Source organism: Aotus nancymaae, unplaced genomic scaffold, assembly GCF_030222135.1.
Source record: "Aotus nancymaae isolate 86718 unplaced genomic scaffold, 86718_ANA_hifiasm-v0.15.2.pri h1tg000028l, whole genome shotgun sequence".
In the NCBI taxonomy this organism is placed as follows: domain Eukaryota; kingdom Metazoa; phylum Chordata; class Mammalia; order Primates; family Aotidae; genus Aotus; species Aotus nancymaae.
In genome coordinates this window covers 17,547,620-17,568,189 of record NW_026988441.1, presented here as the reverse complement: position 1 = coordinate 17,568,189, position 20,570 = coordinate 17,547,620, and the positions used below count along the sequence as shown (strand labels likewise).

Here is a 20,570-nt window from a genome sequence, read left to right as displayed (position 1 = left end):
TGTAATCCCAGCTACTCAGGAGGCTGAGGCAGGAGAATCGCTGGCTGGGCATGGTGGCTAACTCCTATAATCCCAGCATTTTGGGAGGCTGAGGCGGGTGGATCACTTGAGGTCAGGAGCTTGAGACCAGCCTGGCCAACATCGTGAAACCCTGTCTTTACTAAAAATACAAAAATTAGCCAGGTGTGGTGGTGCATGCCTATAACCCCAGCTACTTGGGAGGCTGAGGCAGGAGAATCACCTGAACCCTGGAGGCAGAGGTTGCAGTGAGCCGAGATCACGCCATTGCACTCCAGCCTGGGCAATAAGAGCAAAACTCCTTCTCAAAAAAAAAAATAATAATAACTATAATAAATTTAAATACACTAAATATATGATATACTTAATGGTGAATGACAGAATACCTCTAAGTTCAAGAACAAGAAAAGGATGTCTGCTCTTGACACTCCTATTTGACATAGTGCTGGAAGTGCTAGTCACTGCAAGAAGAAAAGGCATACAGAGCCCGGCGCAGGGGATCATGTCTGTTATCCTAACACTTTGGGAGGCTGAGGCAGGAGGATCACTTGAGGCCAGGAGGCCAAGACCAGCCTGGGCAACACAGTAAGACCCCATCTCTACAAAAAATATTTAAAAATCAGCCAAGCGTGGTGGCATGAGCTTATAATCCTAGCTACTCAGGGGGCTGAGGCAGGGAGATCACTTGAGCCCAGGACTCTGAGGCTGCAGTGAGCTATGATCACACCACAGTGCACTCCAGCCTGAGGAACAGTGTGAGACCCTATCTCAAAAAAGAAAAAAAGCACATAGATTGGAAAGGAAGACATAGAACTATCTCTATCTACAGGTGACATGAGATATATATACGTGTGTGTGTGTGTAGTTGATGCAAAAATGATTGCGGCTTTTGCCATCAAAATTAATGACGGCCGGGCACGGTGGCTCATGCCTGTAATCCCCATACTTTGGGAGGGATTTTTTTTTTTTTTTTTTTTTGGAGAGAGAGACTTACTCTGTCACCCAGGCTGGAGTACAGTGGCATGATCTCGGCTCACTGCAACCTCCGCCTCCTGGGTTCAATGATTCTCCTGCCTCAGCCTCCCAAGTAGCTGGGATTACAGGTGACCGCCACCATGCCCAGCTAATTGTTGTATTTTTTGTAAAGACAGGGTTTCACGATGTTGGCCAGGCTGGTCTCAAACTCTTGACCTCAAGTGATCCACCTGCCTCTGCCTCCCAAAGTGCTGGAATTACAGGCATGAGCCACCACACCTGGACTGCTTTGTTTTTTGAGACAAGGTCTTGCTCTGTCACCCAGGCTGGAATGCAGTGGCATAATCACAGCTCACTGCAGCCTCAAATTCCTGCGCTCAAGCCATCCTCCCACCTCAGCCTCCTGAGAAGCTGGACTACAGGTCGACACCACCACGGCTGGCTAATTTCTTTTTCTTGTGTAAAGATGGGGTCTCACTATATTGCCCAGGCTGGTCTCGAACTCCTATGCTCAAACAATCCTCACACCTGGGTCTCCCAAAGTGCTGGGATTATAGGTCTGAGCCACTGTGTCCAGCCAATTATTGTCGTTTTGAGAGTTATTTATGTATTTTAGATATTTTAGATACTCCTTTACAAGTGTTTTGCAAATATTTTCTCCTAGTCTGTGACTTGTCTTTCCATTCGTGGTTTTTTTTTTTTTTCAGACAGGGTCTTGCTCTGTTGCCCAGGCTGGAGTGCAGTGGCATGATCCTAGCTCACTGTAGCCTCTGAACTCCTGGGCTCAAGCGGTCTTCCCTCATCAGCCTCCCAAGTAACTGGGACCACCAGCACATGCCACCACACCTACCTAACTTAAAAAAAAAATTTTTTTTTAGAGATGGAGTCTCTCTTATGTTCTTCAGACTGGTTTCAAACTCCTAGGCTCCAGCAATCCTCCCACCTTGGCCTGCCAAAGCGCTGGGATTACAGGTACAGGCCACTGCACCCAACTTCATTCTCTTAATATGTTTTAAAGGTCTCAAACATGTTAAGAGCCCCCTGAAAAGCTCATAGACCCATGGCAGATGTGGTATCTAATTGGTTTTTTTTTAATAGCAAAAAAACCCTCCACACAGGTAGAAGAATGGGTATAATTGGGGCAAATGACAGCTGTGAATAAACCAGACATCCAGGAGTCACAGCTGCCAATCTTTCCTCCAGGAAGCCCACCTGGATCGCATCAGCCCATGGCATTCTCTTCTGCCTCTCAGTCCTCGAGAGGTGTCTGAAGCTGGCTTCAGTTTTTCCTGCAAACCTGTCTCAGTGGTGATCACGGTCCCCTGGGTCAGAGACCTGAGCCGCCCCTTGGAAGTCTCTCTGGCTCCTCACACTCCTGAGGCTCCATGCTGTCCTCAGGATCTCTCCCAAAACAGCTTTTCCTCACACGTCCCTGTTTCAAAGTCTGCCCCATCCAATCCCCGGGCCAGGAGCCCTGAGCCTCACCCTGAATCCCCTCCCTCCCTGCAGTCCATCATACTTATGACCCATTTACTTGGCCTCCTCCTCCTTGCCCAACAGCCCCACCCTGCCCCAGCATTGTCCTCACCCTTCACCCCTTATCTTACTCCAGTCTCCTCCCTGGGTACCAAGTTCTAGTCTCACCCCATCATCTCTCCCCCACTTGCTGACTCAACAGCTGTTTATTTATTTATGAGACAGAGTCTCACTGTGTCACCCAGGCTGGAGTGTAGTGGCATGACCTTGGCTCACTGCAACCTCTACCTCCTGGGTTCAAGCGATTCTCCTGCCTCAGCCTCCCAAGTAGCTGGGACTATAAGTGCAAGTCACCATGCCTGGATGATTTTATTTTTAGTAGACACACGGTTTCACCATGTTGGCCAGGCTGGTCTCGAACTCCTGACTTCAAATGATTCACCCACCTCAGCCTCCCAAAGTGCTGGGATTACAGGCATGAGCCACCACACCCGGCCTAATTCAACAACTATTTCGAAAGCCAAGCTCTGAACTGGACACTGAGGATAAAGTGGTGACCTAGGCAAGCATGTTGAATGAAAGGTCCCTAAATGCTGCCATTCCTCAGGGCCGGGTCTAAGCCCGCATCTTCCTCTGCTCTGGGTCTCACACCCAGCACTTCCACGTCTCTGTCCTAGCCCAAAGAGCTCTCCAGAACTCCAGCCCTACTACTTTCTGGGGCATCCCACAGACCTCTCACACCTGCGGTGTCCCAAATTGACCCACCCCTGCTGCTTATTTTTAGCACCCCTACCTGGTGGTGTGCCACTCTCCCTACTGAACTGTGAGCTCCATATAATAGGGACCAGGGCTGTCTTGGTCACAGTGGTGTCCCCAGGATCACCCAGCACAGGGTCAGCTCCCTGAGTTTATGGAATGGTAAGCACGAATGAATGGGAAAATGGATGCCAGGGAAATGTTAGGGTCATGCTATCTGCCCCTACCTTCCACCCAGACATGGGAAACCTGTTTCTTTTCTTTTCTTTTTTCATTTTTAAGATGGGGTTTCACAATGATGGCCAGGTTGGTCTTAAACTCCTGATCTCAGGTGATCCACCCACTTCGGCCTCCCAGAGTGCTAGGATTACAGGCGTGAGCCACTGCGCCCGGCCCGGGAAACCTGTTTCTGAAATCAAAGAGCATTAAGTCCAGGATCTCATCGCCTGGTTCCAGTCCTCCTAGGATGCAAGTGCCACTTTGTCAAGCAAATAAAGAGGGCGGGTGCAGAGGCTCACGCCTGCAATCCCAACACTTTGGAAGGCCGAGGCGGGAGGATAGCTTGAGCTCAGGAGTTCAAGAGCCCAGAAGTTGAGACTAGCCTGCGCAACACTGGTGAGATTTCATCTCTACTAAAATAAAAATGTTTAATTAAAAGAAGAAAAAGAAAAGAAAGGGAAGTGCCCGGGCGCGGTGGCTCACGCCTGTAATCCTAGCATTTTGGGAGGTCGAGGCGGGTGGATTGCCTGAGCTCAAGAGTTCGAGACAAGCCTGGGCAACACAGTGAAACCCCGTCTCTATTAAAATAACAAAAAATCAGCCGGGCATGGCGGTGCACTTGCAATCCCAGCTATTCGGGAGGCTGAGACAGGAGAATCGCTTGAACCTTGGGGCGAAGGTTGCAGTGAGCGGAGATCGCGCCACTGCACTCCATCCTGGGCAACAGAGCAAGATTCCATCTTAAAAAAAAAAAGAAAGAAAGGGAAGCATCAGGGACTGTTTTGCCTCTTCCGGGTTAGCTGGTAGTGAGCGGGAGAACGAGGAAAGGTGAGCGGGGCCGCCGTCTCTCCACGCTCTCTTCACTTTCACTCAAAGAGACCCACCCGGGAAAAGCGAGAGCTGCAACACCCACCCTTTCAGCACCAAGACTTTGCAGCGCCGGGTCCTACAGTTAGCCCGGCAACCGATGACGTCACCGATGGCGCGTCCGTGACGTCAGAGGCGGGCGCCACACTTGAAGACGCTGAGAGAGGCGGTGGCGGTGGCACCGCCGTGGCTCTGTCATGGAACTAGCACAGGAAGCGCGGGAACTGGGTTGCTGGGCAGCCGAAGAGATGGGGGTGCCCGTGACGGCCCGGGCCCCAGAATCGACGCTGCGCAGGTGAGGATCCCTCCTGGAGTGAGGACTCCCCACCCTGGAGATTGAGTCTCCGGGAGAACTCGACCCCTCATTCTCCATCGAGAGGGACCCGAGTTACTGAGTGCTCCCTACCCTGGGAGGCTCCCCAGAGTGAGGTCCCTGGCACTGGTGAGGATTCTCCACGAGTTAGCGAAGACCCCTCTCCGTGTGGGAATAGGATGTCCAGCGTGAGGCTGTCCCCGCAGCACCTCCCCTTCCCACACTTACCCTAACCAAGGAGGACACTCAGGAGTTAGCCGTGGCCACCCTATGGGGATTGACTCTGTAGGAGTGATGCCCACACCTGATCATGAGAACGCACTTCCTGGCAGTACATCCCCCACCTCCACCTCTGGATGTGACTGGATAACCCTCTCCCAGGAGAAAGGGAGCACAGCCGCCCTCTCCCCTCTCCTGCCCCCCGGAATGAGAATACCACCACACTTAGTGCAAAGATCCAGTCCCTACAAAAAAAAAAAAAAAATGTTTTACCAATTAGCCGGTTGTAGTGGTGCCTGCCTGTAGTCCTACCTACTCTGGAGGCTGACGTGGCAGCATCGCATGAGCCCAGGAGGTTGAGGCTGCAGTGAGTTATGATTGTACCACTGCACTCCAGCCTGGGCAACAGAGCAAGACCCTGTCTCTTAAAAAGAAAAAAAAGAAAAAAAAAATGTATGGGCCTTCCTTCCCCCAGAAATAAGAACTCCCTAGTAAAGACTTTCCCTACTACCATGAGGATGAGGATCCGGCACCCTGCGTGCTGCCCCAGGCATATGCTTACACACTGTCCCCACAGGCTGTGTCTGGGCCAGGGGGCTGACATCTGGGCCTACATCATGCAGCATGTGCACAGTCAGAGGTAAGCTGGGCTGGAGCAGGGGAGGGGGTACCAGTGAGACCCACAGTAACTTCTCCTTCTGCCTCTGCACTGTAGGACTGTCAAGAAGATCCGGGGAAACCTACTCTGGTAACTGCTTTTTAAGGCTATCCCTTCCTATCTTCCCCACTGCCATCAACCCCTGTCCCTACCATGCTGTCACACTTCTTGCCCTCCCCCCTGCAAGCCCCTGTCATCCACTGACTCTGGCCTCATTTTCCTAGGTATGGCCACCAGGACAGTCCACAGGTGAGAAGCATATGCTACAAGATTCTCTTGCATCCAAAAAATGACTTGTAGATCTTCTGCTCTAAGTCCAGCTAGGTGCTGGGTGACACTGGGTCACAAGACAGCCCTGATCCCCGTCCTCACAGGTTTTATAGTCCAGTGGAGATAGCATTAGCTCAGCCAGACACAGTGGGTCACACCTGTAGTCCCAGCACTTTGGGAGGCCAAGGCGGGTGGATCACCTGAGGTCAGGAGTTCGAGACCAGCCTGGCCAACATGCTGAATCCCTGTCTCTACTAAAAATACAAAAATTAGCTGGGCATAGTGGTGCACACCTGTAATCCCAGCTACTTGGGAGGTTGAGGCAAGAGAATCGTTTGAACTTGGGAAGCAGAGTCTGCACTGAGCCAAGATCGCTCCACTGCACTGCAGCCTGGGCAACAGAGTAAGACTCTGTCTCAAAAAAAGAAAAAAAAAAAAAAGAGTAGCATTAATTAGCTGGGGGTGGAGGGGTGGGGCATAGATATGTGGCAGCAAAGCTGATGAGGAGAGAAGGGACAGGTTTGGGAGAGATGCTGAGGCCAGTGTGGGACCTAGCGGGTGCAAGGGGCTCAGATGACATCTAAGGGGAGGCTTCCAGGAGGCCTTGGGACTTCAAGGTGCAGGGCTCTGGGAGGAGATCAGGACTGGGACAAAGATGTGGGTGTCACCAGCACAGTCAGGAAACAGGCTGGAAGGGTGGGTGAGGCAATCCCAGGAGGAAGGAGGGAGCCAGTACCCTAATGCTTCTGCATCAGACACAGAAACTGCTGAGCAAAAACCTCTGCCACCAGTTGAGGAGCCTGGTACCCCTCCAAAGACAGGCCAGGCTGAGCCCCGATCAGACCGTGCATCGGACCCTGAATCTGATCCTCCCAGGTCCGTCGGAAGTTAGAGCTGGAAGCTGCTGTGAGCCGCCTGCGGGCAGAGATCCAGGAGCTCAACCAGAGCCTGGAGCTGATGGAGCGAGACACTGAGGCTCAGGGTAATCCAGGGGGCCAGAAGATGGGCAGCAGCAGAATGTGGGGCAGGGAAGGTGCTGATGGCTACCCTGTTCCTCCCACAGACACGGCCATGGAGCAGGCACTTCAGCACACACAAGACACCCAGCGTCGAGCTCTCCTCCTCCGGGCCCAAGCTGGGGCCATGCGAAGACAGCAGCATAGGCTCCGAGATCCCATGCAGCGGCTGCAGAATCAACTGAGGCGCCTGCAGGACATGGAGAGGTGGGCCTCAGGGACCCACCCTCACCAGGCTGGGCCGCCGGACATTCTCTTAGAGACCCCAGGGCTCTGCCCTGATCCCTTCTTGGGTTCCAGAATTCTCAGCTCCCACCCTTAGGATGGAAGGTCCATGAGACCAGGAGGTTTTGTCATCTCAGTCACCTGTATTTCTAGTGCCTAGAATGATACCACTTGTATACCTAGAACACCAGCTCTGGGAAAACAGCCACAAACAGAGAACAAGTCCCTGCCCTCCTGGAGCTTATACTCTGATACAGAGAAGACAGATAGTAAACTAGGAACCAAACAGACCCTATCATTTCCAGTAGAGATGAGTGCTGTGAAGAAAAGCCTATAATAGAAGGGAGAGGGAGATGCTGCCCTAGCAAGTGTGGTTAGGGAAGGCCTCTGAGGAGGTAACACTGAGTTGGGAGAGGAGTTTCTGTGGAGAGGGAATAGCAAGAGCAGAGGCAGTGCACTCAGCATGCAGGAAGAGCAGCCAGGGGGCCAAGTCAGCTCCAGTTTCTCAGGCAAGATAGAGAACCTGAGGAGGTGAGGGTGAAGGAGTGGACAGAGAACTGTAGATGATGCATTGCGATTTTACCCTGATACTGGTTCATGCCCTGCCTTGGCCACTTAAAATTGGATGGCCTTAGGCCGGTCACAGTGCCTCACGCCTGTAAACCCAGCACTTTGGGAGGCCAAGGCAGTGGATCAGTTGAGGTCAGGAGTTCGAGACAGGCCTGGCCAACAAAGTGAAACCCGGTCTCTACTAAAAAATACAAAAATTAGCCGGGCGTGATGGCACATGCCTGTAGTCCCAGCTACTCAGGAAGCTGAGGCAGAAGAATCACTTGAACTCAGGAGGCAGAGGCTGCAGTGAGCCGAGATCGTACCACTGCACTCCAGCCTGGGCAACAGAGTGAGACTCCATTTCAAAAAAAAAAAATTGGGCTGGGCGTGGTGGCTCACGCCTGTAATCCCAGCACTTTGGGAGGCTGAGGTGGGCAGATCATGAGGTCAAGAGATTGAGACCATTCTGGCCAACATGGTGAAACCCCATCTCTACTAAAAAATAAAAAAATTAGCTGGACATGGTGGTGCGTGCCTGTAGTCCCAGCTACTCAGGAGACTGAGGCAGGAGAATTGCTTGAACCCAGGAGCTGGAGGTTGCAGTGAGCTGAGATCACGTCACTGCACTCCAGCCTGGCGCCTGGCTCTGTCTCAAAAAAATACATATATTGAGTGCTCTTAGGCCGGGAGTGGTGGCTCATGACTGTAATCTCAACACTTTGGGAGGCTGAGGCAGGTGGATCACCTGAGGTCAGGAATTCAAGACCAGCCTGCCCAACATGGTAAAAACCCATCTCTACTAAAAATACAAAAATTAGCTGGGCATGGTGGCAGGCACCTGTAATCCCAGCTACTCAGGAGGCTGAGGCAGGAGAATCACTTGAACCCAGGAACAGGAGGTTGCAATGAGCCAAGACTGCGCCACTGCACTCCGGCCTGGATGACAAGAGCAAAACTCTGTCTCAAAAAAAAAAAAAAAAACTGGATGACCTAGGGCAAGGTATTTAACTTCTATGTGCCTCAGATTCTAAGATCTGTGGAATGGGGATAATATTAACACCAAACTTATAGGGTAGGCATGATCATTAGGTGGAATAAATCATGTAAAGTGCTTACAAAAGTGCCTATTAGCCATTGTTACTATTCTGGGGTTTTGGGTTTTTTTTTTTTGAAATGGAGTGCAGTGGCGTGATCTCAGCTCACTGCAACCTCTGCCTCCCAAGTTCAAGCGATTCTCCTGCCTCAGCCTCCCTAGTAGCTGAGATTATGGACATGTGCCACCACATCTGGCCAATTTTTGTATTTATAGTAGAGACAGGGTTTCACCATGTTGGCCAGGCTGGTCTCGAACTCCTGACCTCAAGTGATTCACCCACCTCGGCCTCCCAAAGTGCTGGGGTACAGGCATGAGCCACCACACTGGGCCCATTGTTATTCTGAATGTACTGGGGAAACATCACATTATTTTGAAGGGATTTGAGCAGGGACATGATCATCCTTCAGTTTTGACAGAGTCGTTGACTCCTGAGTGGAGAACAGTCTCATGGGGCAAGAGCAGTGGGGAGGCTAATGCAATAATCCAGCTGGGAGGTGACAGTGGCCTAATCTGGAGATGGCTCCCGAGATCTAGGCTTAGTGATTCTTCTGACTGGCCTTGCTGGTAGTGAGAGAAGATGGGGTACAGAAACTGAGATTCCCAGGGATCCTAGCCCCAGCTGCACTTCTCCCTCCAGGAAAGCCAAAGTAGACGTGACCTTTGGATCCCTGACGGCGGCAGCTCTGGGCCTGGAGCCTGTGGTCCTGGTAAGAGTCTCCCGTCATGGGAGAAGGGACAGGGAGCCTGGAGTCAGGCAGACGCCAGGGTCCCCCTCAGGTCCCTTCCTCTTCTTCTCCCTAGCGTGATGTCCGAGCAGCCTGCGCCCTCCGGGCCCAGTTCCTGCAGAACCTCCTGCTTCCCCAGGCCAAGAGGGGCAGCCTCCCGTGAGTGTTCCCAGCCCCCAGAGATCCTGCAGAGAACCTGGGCTTTGAGGGAGGTGGTGTCTCTTGTTTATTAATTCCTCAGACACTGAGCTTCTGGGCTACATTCTAGAGAAGGGGACTTCTAGGCTGGGAAGAGAAGGAGACAGACTCATACTAATAGTGACAGCCAGGTCAGGGCTGTCGGGGGAATGGGGAGGCCTGAGAGGCTCTGAGCACCCAGAGGCAGTGCCCTTCCCAGCTAACAAGGCAGGGAGGGGAGAGGTTCTCTGGTGAGGAGACTTACCTGGGGTGAAGGGTCCAGAGAGTGTCCCAGATGAACAGCCCATGTAAAGGCCCCAAGTTGGTATAATTGGGGAACTCAAGTGTTGCAGGCATAGGGATGATGACAGCCCCTACCTTATAGGGTGGTGGTGATAACTAGAGGATAATTGATGTGTATTGTAACATTCTCTGTCCCCTTATCCAACCCCACAGAACCCCTCATGATGACCACTTTGGCACTTCCTACCAGCAGTGGCTGAGCTCCGTGGAGGTGAGAGCGGGGCTCTCAAGAAAGCCCACCCCCTCTGGCCCCATGATCAAAACTTAGGGTGCCAGGACCTAACTCTTGATGACAGCCCCATTCCCATGGGGTCTTAGCTCACAGCCCTGCCCCCATCCTGCCCTGACTTCACCCTCCCTGCCCCTAGACGCTGCTGACAAACCACCCCCCGGGCCACGTCCTGGCTGCCTTGGAGCACCTGGCTGCAGAACGGGAGGCAGAGATTCGGTCGCTGTGCAGTGCGGATGGGCTTGGCGATACAGAGATATCCAGGTGTGGGGCAGGGTGTTCCTACAGTTGGGGAAGGCCTGGTGGATGGGTGAGCTGGGACAGCGTCAGGACCTGGCCCGGCCACCTGCTCATGGGTGGGACTGAAACGCACTGCCTGGTGGGGTGGCAGGACTGATACTGGCCACCCTCGAGTACCGAGGCAAGGCCACAGCACGGCTCCCTCAGCAGCTCTGCCCCCACCCCAGGCCCCAGGCCCCGGACCAGTCAGACTCCAGCCAGACCCTGCCGTCCATGGTTCATCTCATCCAGGTGACCCCAGGGCTCACCCCCTCATTCTAAGACCCTCTTAATCCCCTCACCCATGCACCATGCCCACCCTGACTCTATACCCCCCTTGCAGGAGGGCTGGCGGACTGTGGGTACACTGGTCTCCCAGAGGAGTGCCCTCCTGAAGGAGCATCAAGTCCTGACCCAGTGCCTCCAGAGCCTGGTGGAAGAGGTGGAGAGACGCGCCCTAGGATCCAGTGAGAGGTGAGGGGCCCCTGGGGCAAAGGCCTCTAGGCCATCTTGCTTCTGGGTATCTCAGCCCATTGGACTTTTTCAGCCCCTATGGCTCCTATCTCTGCCTCCTCTCCCTGCGGTTTCTCTCCCTGTTTATGGTCCCCTGTGTGACTCAGTTGCCCTCCTCTCCTTTGCTCTCCTCTGCTTGCCCTGCAGGCAGGCATGGATACTGGGGCTTCGGGGCTGTGGCCTGTGGGTGGAGCTCAAGGCCCTGCGTGCTCAGAGCCAGGAGCTGGAGGATGCAGCCGGGCATCGGCAGCTCCTGCTGAAGGAGCTACAGGCCAAACAGCAGCGGATCCTGCGCTGGCGCCAGCTGGTGGTGAGAGGCAGGGCCTGGGGAGAGGCCGGGGCCTTGTAGAGGGCCAGAGAGGAGGCTTCAAAACTGTGGCTAAGAACTGGGCCTGAACCTGGTGTGGTAGCGCATGCCTGTGATTCCACACTTCGGGAGGCTGAGGTGGGAGAATCACCTGAGCCCAGGAGTTCAAGGCTGAAGTGAGGTACAATCACACCACTGCACTCCAGCCTGGGTGACAGAGCGAGATGCTGTCACTTGAAAAAAAAAAAAAAAGCCAGGCATGGTGGCTCACCCCTGTAATCTCAGCACTTTGAGAGGCTGAGATGGGTGGATCACCTGAGGTCAGGAGTTCGAGACCAGCCTGTCCTACATGGTGAAACCCTGTCTCTACTAAAAATACAAAAAATTAGCTAGGCGTGGTGGCAGGCATCTGGACCTGTAAACCCAGCTACTTGGGAGGCTGAGGCAGGAGAATCACTTGAACCCAGGAGGCAGAAGTTGTAGTGAGCCGAGATCATGCCACTGCATTCCAGCCTGGGCAACAAGAGCGAAACTCTGTCTCAAAAAAAAACAAAAAAAAGAGAGAATACTGTCACTTAAAAAAAGAACTGGACCTCCTAGGCTAGAGGAGCCCAGGTGAGACTCCCAGGCAGAAGCAGGACCTGAGCAGAGAGGCGCACTGAGGCTGGGAGGTGGGAGGAGTGAGTCTCGGGGTATCCCGGTTCCTCAGGAGGAGACACAGGAACAGATCCGCCTGCTCATCAAGGGAAACTCGGCCAGTAAGACCCGCCTGTGCCAGAGCCCAGGGGAGGTGAGAGGGGAGTTGGGTGAGGTCTTGGTAGGGCTGGATCTGCCGGGATGGGGCTGGATGGACTCAGTCTGCCCCAGCCATCTCTCCCCTTCCCCACAGGTGCTGACTTTGGTCGAGCGAAAGGTGGTCCCTGCATCTGAGGCAGTGGCACCGCAGAGCCGGGAGCTGCTGCGCTGTCTGGAGGAGGAAGCCCGGCATCTGCCCCATGTTCTGTTGGGCCCGCTGCTGCGGCACAGCCCTGGAGAGTGAGCCTGGGGCTGCCCCAGCCCTGCCCCACATCCCCTGCCATGGATGCCTGTCACTCTCTGAACCTCTTTCAAACAGATAACCCAGACCCCCAGTGTTCATAGGCTGCTAGACCTCACCCTCGGGTCGCCAGCCCTGGTCTGGCATCCTAGTCCCCAGACCCACCTTGAAGTTCCTGGGCCCCCAGATCCTCCAGAACCCAAGGCCTCCTCTCAGTGCCCACCCAACCCAGACTTCCCACCCCCAGGTTGAAGCTCCTGCCCACGGTCCTACCGTCCATCCATCAGCTGCACCCCACATCCCCGAAGGGCTCCAGCCTCATAGCACTGAGCCACAAGCTGGGGCTGCCCCCAGGGAAGGTGAGTGCCGGTCTCCTGTGACTTGTCTCCCCAGCCCCGCCCAAGGTGACCGTCTTTCCCTCCTCCTCCAGGCCTCAGAGCTGCTCCTGCCGGCAGCTGCCTCTCTTCGCCAGGACCTTCTGTTCCTGCAGGACCAGCAGGGCCTCCGGTGCTGGGATCTACTCCACATGAAGACCAGCCTGCCACCGGGCCCTTCCACCCAGGGTAGGCCTGCCCTGCTGCCCCATCCATCCTCCCCACCCATTCCCACTACCAGTAGCCTGCATGCGTCCTTACCAGCAACCCTGTTGCTTACACAGTGCCCACTGTGTGCTAAGGGCTTTAAACATTCTCCCTTGTTTCATCTGCACAGCACAGCAGTCCCATGAGGTAAGCACTGCTGTTTTCTCCATTTTACAGAGAAGGGAACTGAGACAGAGGTAAATAGGTTGCCCAAATGGCAAAGCTAGAATTTTAATCCAGGTGGTCCGAAATGGGTCTGTGCTCCCAACCACTAAGCTACACTGCCTATCAGCTCTCCACATGTTCATTCATCAGCATGACATAGTACACAGTTGGGAGCCTGGGAATCCTCTCCACCCTGTCTCTTCCTAGCTGTGCGGCCTCCCGGCACCTTAGTATCCTCCTCAGTGGAGTAAGCATAATAACAGTGTCTTACCGAGGTGCTGGGCAGATCCAGGCAGGGGACCCACACAGGGCACTGAACACTGCCTGGCATGCAGTAAGCACCCTGCATATCCAGTGGGATTAGCATCATTGTCTGTGTGCACACACAGTCTCTTGGAGTCATTATGATGAGGAAAGGGACTTTTTTTTATTGAGATGGAGTCTTTCTCTCTCCAGGCTGGAGTGCAGTGGCCGCGATCTTGGCTCGCTGCAACCTCAGCCTCTCAGATTCAAGTCATTCTCCTGCCTCAGGCTCCTGAGTAGCTGGGGCTACAGGCGCCTGCCACCACGCCCAGCTAATTTTTGTATTTTACTATAGATGGGGTTTTACCATGTTGGCCAGGATTGTCTCAATCTCTTGACCTCATGATCTGCCCGCCTCAGCCTCCCAAAGTGCTGGGATTACAGGCGTGAGCCATCGATCCCTGCTGGAAAGGGACTTTTAAGACCCCCCGTTAACAGATGAAGAAACTGAAGCTCAGAGAAGTCGTTCATTCCTGGATTCACTCAGCAAATACTCACTGGGCATCTGCCAGTTGCCAGCCCAGATGGCTTGAAGGGGAATGAGGAGGAAGCTCCGCACCCCAGGGGTTTCCCCCGATGGAAGTAAGGAGTAAAGAATGAAAGGATAAACAGATGGAAGAGGAGAACTGCTGAGCAATGGACTGGCAGTGCCAGCAGCACTGGAGGAAGAGACTGTGTTCAGGCCTCTGGGTTTGGGGCTCCCTGCCCTCCACCTCTCCACGAGGGGAGGGAGCAGTGTGTTCATGAGCAATGAAAGCAGCCCCAGACCCCGCACAGCCTCTGCCCACTGTGCCCTCTGCCTACCTTAATGCGTTTTTTTTTTGGAGACAAGATCTCGTTCTGTCACCCAAGCTGGAGTGCAATGGTTCCGTCCCAGCTTACTGCAGCCTCAACTTCCCAGGCACAAGCCATCCTTCTGCCTCAGCCTACCAAGTAGTTGGGACCACAGGCATACACCAGCATGCCTGACTAATTTTATATTTCTTGTAATCATGGGCATCTTGAACTTTACACATCTGTCATGGAACTCCTGGTTCTCTCTACTCCAGAAAACAATTTTGTTCCTCTACTTCTTAGTGTCCTCCCTTCCTAAATGATCTAACCCTCACCAGGCACGGTGGCTCACACCTGTAATCCCAGCAGTTTGGGAGGTGGAGATGGGCGGATCACCTGAGGTCAGAAGTTCAAGACCAGTCTGACCAAAATGGAGAAACCCCATCTCTACTAAAAATACAAAATTAGCCAGGCATAGTGGTACATGCCTGTAATCCCAGATACTTGGGAGGCTGAGGCAGGAGAATCACTTGAACCCGGGAGGTGGAGGTTGTGGTGAGCCAGGATTGTGCCACTGCACTCCAGCCTGGGCAACAAGAGTAAAACTCTGTCTCAAAAAAAAAAAAAAAAACTCACCTTCCTCATCCAAGTGCTTTACCAAGAAACCCAGGAGTCATCCTTAATTCTTCCTAGCTCCCTAACCCCACCACCATCAGCTTCAACCCTTCAGCCAGCCCTAAGTGTCCCATCCCCCGAGTTCTCCCGTCGGCCGTGCCCCACTAGCCTACAGCTCCAATAATTCTACCTGACAGCAGACAGAGCTGAAGAAAGAGCCAGTGTCATGATCAAGGTCACAGGGCAGGGATGAGATGGGGTCAGGATTCAGGCCCAGCAGGCATGATCACGCTGCTCGTCTGCACTTGCTGAGCTGGGCCTGTTCTGCGCACATGGAGAGAGAGTAGGCCCAGTCCTAGTCCCAGAGGGAAAGCACCGCTAGGGTGAAGCTGGAGGAGGTGGAGGAGGAAGCCTTGGGGTGAGGAGTGTTGGAAGGGCCTCCAGGAGGAAAGATGCTGTCTCGTGTGGGCCCTGCGGATAGGCCAGGCCTTGCCACATTATGAAACTCAAATACCTTCCAAAGAGCTTGGACTCTGCCTTGGGGGCACTGAGGAGCCTTGGGGGGTTCTAGATAGGGGAGGGAGAGCATCACATTTAGGCTTCAGGAAGATCACTGTGGTGTAATGCGAAGGGTGAACAGAGTGGAGACCAAGGCCTGGAGCAGAGGAGAGGAAGAAATGCTCAGGAGACAGAGCAGACAGGCCGTGGAGATGGATGGGCTCTCAGGGAGGAAGGCATCCAGAAGAGGCCTAGGCCAGCTGAATGGGGGAAACTGCCCTTGAGATGAGGACCTGGGAAGAGGGACAGGTGGTTTGCAAGACATGCTGAGGTCAAGACTTGGGGACTGGAGATTTGAGGACCCTTTGCTGTAAGGTTCCAGTGAGCCAGAGGACTCAAAGCTGCCTCCCGGCCTTCTCACCCTCAGAGCTGCTGCAGATCCAGGCATCCCAGGAAAAGGAGCAGAAAGAGAACCTGGGGCAAGCTCTGAAGAGGCTGGAGAAGCTGCTGAAACAGGCGCTGGAGCGAATCCCTGAGCTGCAGGGGGTCGTGGGGGACTGGTGAGAGGGGAACGTGCTGCGGGTGGGAAACAGAAAAGTCAGGACTCAGGCCAGGGGGCCGGTGAGAAGGAGCAGGCCATGGTTTTGCGGGGAGGCCAAAAAGGGTCTGGAAGGCCAGGCCTCCCCTCTGACGCTGTGCCCTTTCCCAGGTGGGAGCAGCCAGGCCAGGCTGCCCTCTCTGAGGAGCTCTGCCAGGGCCTCTCCCTGCCCCAGTGGCGGCTGCGCTGGGTTCAGGCCCAGGGGGCCCTGCAGAAGCTGTGCAGCTGAAGAGAGGGCGCACAGAAGCCCAGAACTTCACGCTGTTCATCCCGACACCTCGCCTCCCCCAGGACACCTGGAAGAAAGCAGCGCCAGGATTCCTTGGCTGTCATCCCCACCAGCATCTGCAGTCCCCTCACTTGCTGTTCTGCGGCTCCGCTCAGCTCCCTGGCCCCTATCCTTTCATCCTGCTAAAGCCAAGAGAATGGGGTACTCTGGACCCCACCCTGGGCACCCCTGAGATCCCTTCGTCACTTTCATTCTCAGCAAAAAGTAATTGAGCACCTCCTTTAGGCGCTGGGGAGTCCACACTGAACAAAAGAGAAGGCCCTGCCTTCCAGGAGTTGAGTTCTAGGGCAGGGAGATGGAGTTTACGAGATAAGGAAAATATATATGTAGTATGCTGCAGGTTAACTGCTGTGTGGGAAATCCAGCAGGAGGTAGGAGGTGTGATTTGAATCAAGGGCCACACTGCCCAGGTCACACACCAAGTGGTGAGCAGGAGCAACGGGGGTGGCCGAGGAAGGACTTGCAGCTCAGGGCACCAGCACGTGCAAAGGCCCTGAGCCAAAATGTGCTGGAATAAGGGCCATTGGCGGGGGGCAGTATAGGGTGGGAGGAGGAATGTATTAAAAGATGAAATTGCCTTTTAGTTTGTATAGTTTCTTTTTTCACATGTAAATCAGCCATTTGGAATTTATCCTAGCACGTGGATCCAATTTTGTTTTATTTTACAGGGATCCTAGTAACACTTATTGAAATTCCCAGTCACAGCAGCAGTTGTCTCTGAGGCAAGGTGGGTGGCAGAGATCAATTGAGGAGGAGACGCAGAAACGTCTTAGGTGATGGGAATGTGCCGTGTCGAGGGCGGCAGAGATGACACAGGTATGGAGAGTTGTCAGCACTCACCTAGCTGTAGACTTAAGGCCTGTGCATTTCACTGCGTGGGTTACTCAATTTATAAAGCAAAGCCTTACTGCTTTTGAGATACTACCTTTTTATGCACTAAATTTCCATGTTTAATTGGGTTGTATCTGGCTTCTCTCCAGACCTGCTTTGTATTTAACCCTCCATGTGCCATTACCACAGTAGTTTAATAGAAAGGCTTATGACACGTTGTCATATGTGTCTTTGTTCTCTTTTGTTTTGTTTTGAGATGGAGTCTCACTCTGTTGCCCAGGCTGGAGTGCAGTGGTATGATCTCAATTCACTGCAACCCCCGTCTCCCAGGTTCAAGTGATTCTCATGCCTTGGCCTCCCCAGTAGCTAAGATTACAGGCACACACCACCATGCCCTGCTAATTTTTGTATTTTTTGTAGAGTCGGGGCTTCACCATGTTGACCAGGCTGCTCTCCAACTCTTGACCTCAAGTGATCTGCCGCCTCTGTCTCCCAATTCTTCACCTGCTGGGATTATAGTTTCCCCTGTCTCGATAATTTTTTTTTTCATAAATTAAGTGAACGTTATATTTAATTTGCCTGATCCCAGAAAAAAGACAAACACAGACAGTAGTTTTACTGGTGTTGCAGTAAGTTTTCACATTTGGGAGTTTGTCAGCTTTATGATCTTGAACCTCGCTGTCCATCTCCCACACAGCTCCTCTCTTGGCCACCAGAGCCCCTTCCTTCTGCCAGCTTTCCTCCTGCCCTGGCTGCTGTTTCCCAGCCTGTCCACATTGGCTTTCCCATGACTGACCTTAGTGAGCCCACTCCTCCTCTCTCTCCTCTCTCTCCTCAGCACAGTTCCCAGCCCCCACCTCCTATTGAACTCAGCAAAATCTTAAACTTCGTACAGGAGTCACATTGTTAGTAGTAACACTGGCATTATTATTTTGATAAAATAGACCATTTAAATTTTTGAGACTCTACCTTACAGTTTTTGAAATTATATATTAAGCAAAGAAGAAGAGATCTAATGTCATTGGGGACCAAGATTTTTAGTGTAAATGAAAAAAGATAACAAATATAAAATCAAAGAAGTAAATACCCTATAATCTTTCATTTGAATTGGAAATATCAGAAGAAAGTCATGATTTCTCTCTTTCTGAAAAATATGTATTTCAAGGCTGGGTGCGGTGGCTCATGCCTATAATCCCAGTGCTTTGGGAGGCCGAGGAGGGTGGATCACCTGGGGTTACAAGTTCAAGACCAGTCTGGCCAACATGGAGAAACCCCGTCTCTACTAAAAATACAAAATTAGGCGGGCGTGGTGGTGCTTGGCTGTAATCCCAGCTACTCGGGAGGCTGAGACAGGAGAATTGCTTGAAGCTGGGAGGCAGAGGTGGTGGTGAGCAAGATCTCTCCATTGCACTCCAGCCGGTGCAACAGACCAAGACTCCATTTCAGAGAAATACACACACACACACACACACACACACACACACATTCTCCTAGTTAAGTCCACTAAAAAGGTCTGATATATATAATAAATATAATGACACCTCAGTAACACTGAGAAGCACTAGTGTACAGACTGTGGTCTCTAAGTACTATTTCTAAGAACCAGGGACCCTTGTGAAAACAGCTGATTCCAGGTCTGAGGCAAGAAATGTGCAAAATGTGTACAGGATAGTTTGTACCAGGAAGCAAAGAAGTCTTCCAAGACTACTGTGGCCAAGTCAAAGGGACTCAGGAGCCAGTCTGAAGGGCTCTCACTGGCCAAAAGTGGGACATGTTGAGCAGCAAAAAGTACCACAGTCGGGCTGGGTGCAGTGTCTCACGCCTGTAATCCCAGCTACTCAAGAGGCTGAGGCATAAGAATTGCTTCAACCCAGGAGGCAGAGGTTGCAGTGAGCCAAAATCGCACCACTGCACTCCAGCCTGGGCAACAAGAGCAAAACTCTGTCTCAAAAAAAAAAAAGTACCACAGTGGTTTGAAGCACATCAAATATGTCTGAATGTGTAAGTTCATGTTGACACTCATACACATATACCTCATTGAAGTCACCTTTGAAAAGTACTAGAAACCCACTCATTATTTTGAAAATGTTTTTTATATGTAAAAGAAGGAAAGAAGCATGTTCTCTATTTTTCTTTGTGTGTGTGGGGTGTATGTGTATGTGTGTGTGTGTGTGAGAGAGACAGTTTTGCTTGTTGCCCAGGCTAGAGTGCACAGGCACGATCTTGGCTCACTACAACCTCCGCCTACCGGGTTCAAGCGATTCTTCTGCTTCAGCCTCCTGAGTAGCTGGGATTACAGGCATGCACCACGATGCTCAGCTAATTTTGTATTTTTAGTAGAGACAGGATTTCTCCATGTTGGTCAGGCTGGTCTTGAACTCATGACCTCAGGTGATCTACCTGCCTCAGCCTCCCAAAGTGCTGGGATTACAGGTGTGAGCCAATGTGCCCGGCCCCTCTATTTTTCTTATATGTGAACAAGGAACCGAAAAAATGTTTTTTATTTTTTTGAGATAGGGTCTCCCACTGTTGCCCAAGCTGGAGTGCAGTGGTGAGATCTTGGTTCACTGCAACCTCCGGCTCCTGGGTTCAAGTGATTCTCCTGCTTCAGCCTCCCAAGTAGCTGAGATTACAGGTGCATGCCACTATGCCTGCTAATTTTTGTATTTTTAGCAGGGATGGGGTTTAGCCATGTTGGCCAGGCTGGTCTCAAACTCCTGACCTCAGGTGATCTTCCCACCTTGGCCTCCCAAAGTGCTGGGATTACAGGGATGAGCCACCGCACCCAGCCAAAGGTAACCAAATTTCTAATGAAGAGGTTATTTATGGAAGAATCACAACTAATAACTTCAGAGAGAATAATAGAATTCAAAAACCACCATTTGCCATTGATTAAGTGATGGATACAGGTAATGATGATCAAGGGCTACTAAAACTATTGGGGGAAAGGTTGATTAGGCTTCTTCAAATGGATAGACCAGGATGACAGCACTGATCAATCCTGACACCGAAGGCAGGCAACCAGACATCTTGTGCTTCTGATGGGATTCCCCAGTAGGACACCATGGGATATGATACCATACAATATTACCTATGAAGTGTGCTTTTACCAAATTAAATCTAAATCTCATCCAGCCTTAGCTCTCACTACAAGTATATGGGAAAGAGGCAGGAGGCAGTCAGAAACAAGCGAAACAAAATTAAAGAATGTAATTAAATTCAAAATATGGGTGGGACACCCTATAGGATAAATGATCCCGTTTCTTCAATAAAGAGAAGGCAAAAGGAGGAATGGAGAAAGAGAGAGAGAGAGAGGGAGGGAGGGAGGGAGGGGAGGAAGGAAGGAAGGAAGGAAGGAAGGAAGGAGGCAGGCAGGTATTCATTTGTACTGATTCAGGCTGCAGTTTCAAGAAACCAAGGCAGCCAATAAAATTAAAGTTTTTCTTGTTAGTAAACATCGGAGCAAGCAAAAATTAAGTTTTGACAGGAAAAAAAAGACAATCAAATGCAATGTTTGGGCCTTGTTTTGATCCTGATTTTACTATTGTATGAAGACATTTTTGAGACAGGGAAAACTGAACAGTCTGGGTGTTAGATGATACTAAGAAATTAATTTGTATTCATAATGGCATAGTTAAGGGTACTTTTAAAAAATAGTTCTGGTTGGCCAGGCGCAGTGGCTCACGC

The 20,570-nt window shown here is 52.0% G+C and overlaps 1 protein-coding gene across 2 annotated transcripts; it reads left to right on the top strand.

The window, feature by feature from the left end:
* Window positions 1-4,436: 4,436 nt before the first annotated feature.
* HAUS5 (HAUS augmin like complex subunit 5) lies at window positions 4,437-17,103 on the top strand. Of its 2 annotated transcripts, XM_012437980.2 has the most exons (19): window positions 4,437-4,606; window positions 5,421-5,483; window positions 5,559-5,591; window positions 5,726-5,750; window positions 6,648-6,753; window positions 6,835-6,994; window positions 9,298-9,367; window positions 9,462-9,544; window positions 10,019-10,076; window positions 10,234-10,358; window positions 10,562-10,625; window positions 10,717-10,847; window positions 11,034-11,196; window positions 11,903-11,983; window positions 12,083-12,228; window positions 12,477-12,588; window positions 12,660-12,792; window positions 15,593-15,725; window positions 15,875-17,103. In XM_012437980.2, exons 1-19 carry the CDS (start codon window positions 4,509-4,511, stop codon window positions 15,990-15,992), a joined length of 1,902 nt encoding a protein of 633 aa, XP_012293403.2. In that variant the 5' UTR covers window positions 4,437-4,508; the 3' UTR covers window positions 15,993-17,103. The 2 variants fall into 2 exon arrangements, with proteins under 2 accessions (XP_012293403.2, XP_012293387.2); XM_012437964.2 differs by having other exon boundaries at window positions 11,903-12,228.
* Window positions 17,104-20,570: the final 3,467 nt, after the last annotated feature.

Bases quoted from the DNA above. Each gene is read 5' to 3' on its own strand.
- HAUS5 (XM_012437964.2), top strand. From the start codon at position 4,509: ATGGAACTAGCACAGGAAGCGCGGGAACTGGGTTGCTGGGCAGCCGAA. The intron at 4,607-5,420 runs GTGAGGATCCCT...CTGTCCCCACAG, and splicing joins CCAGAATCGACGCTGCGCAG to GCTGTGTCTGGGCCAGGGGG. The intron at 6,754-6,834 runs GTAATCCAGGGG...TTCCTCCCACAG, and splicing joins GCGAGACACTGAGGCTCAGG to ACACGGCCATGGAGCAGGCA.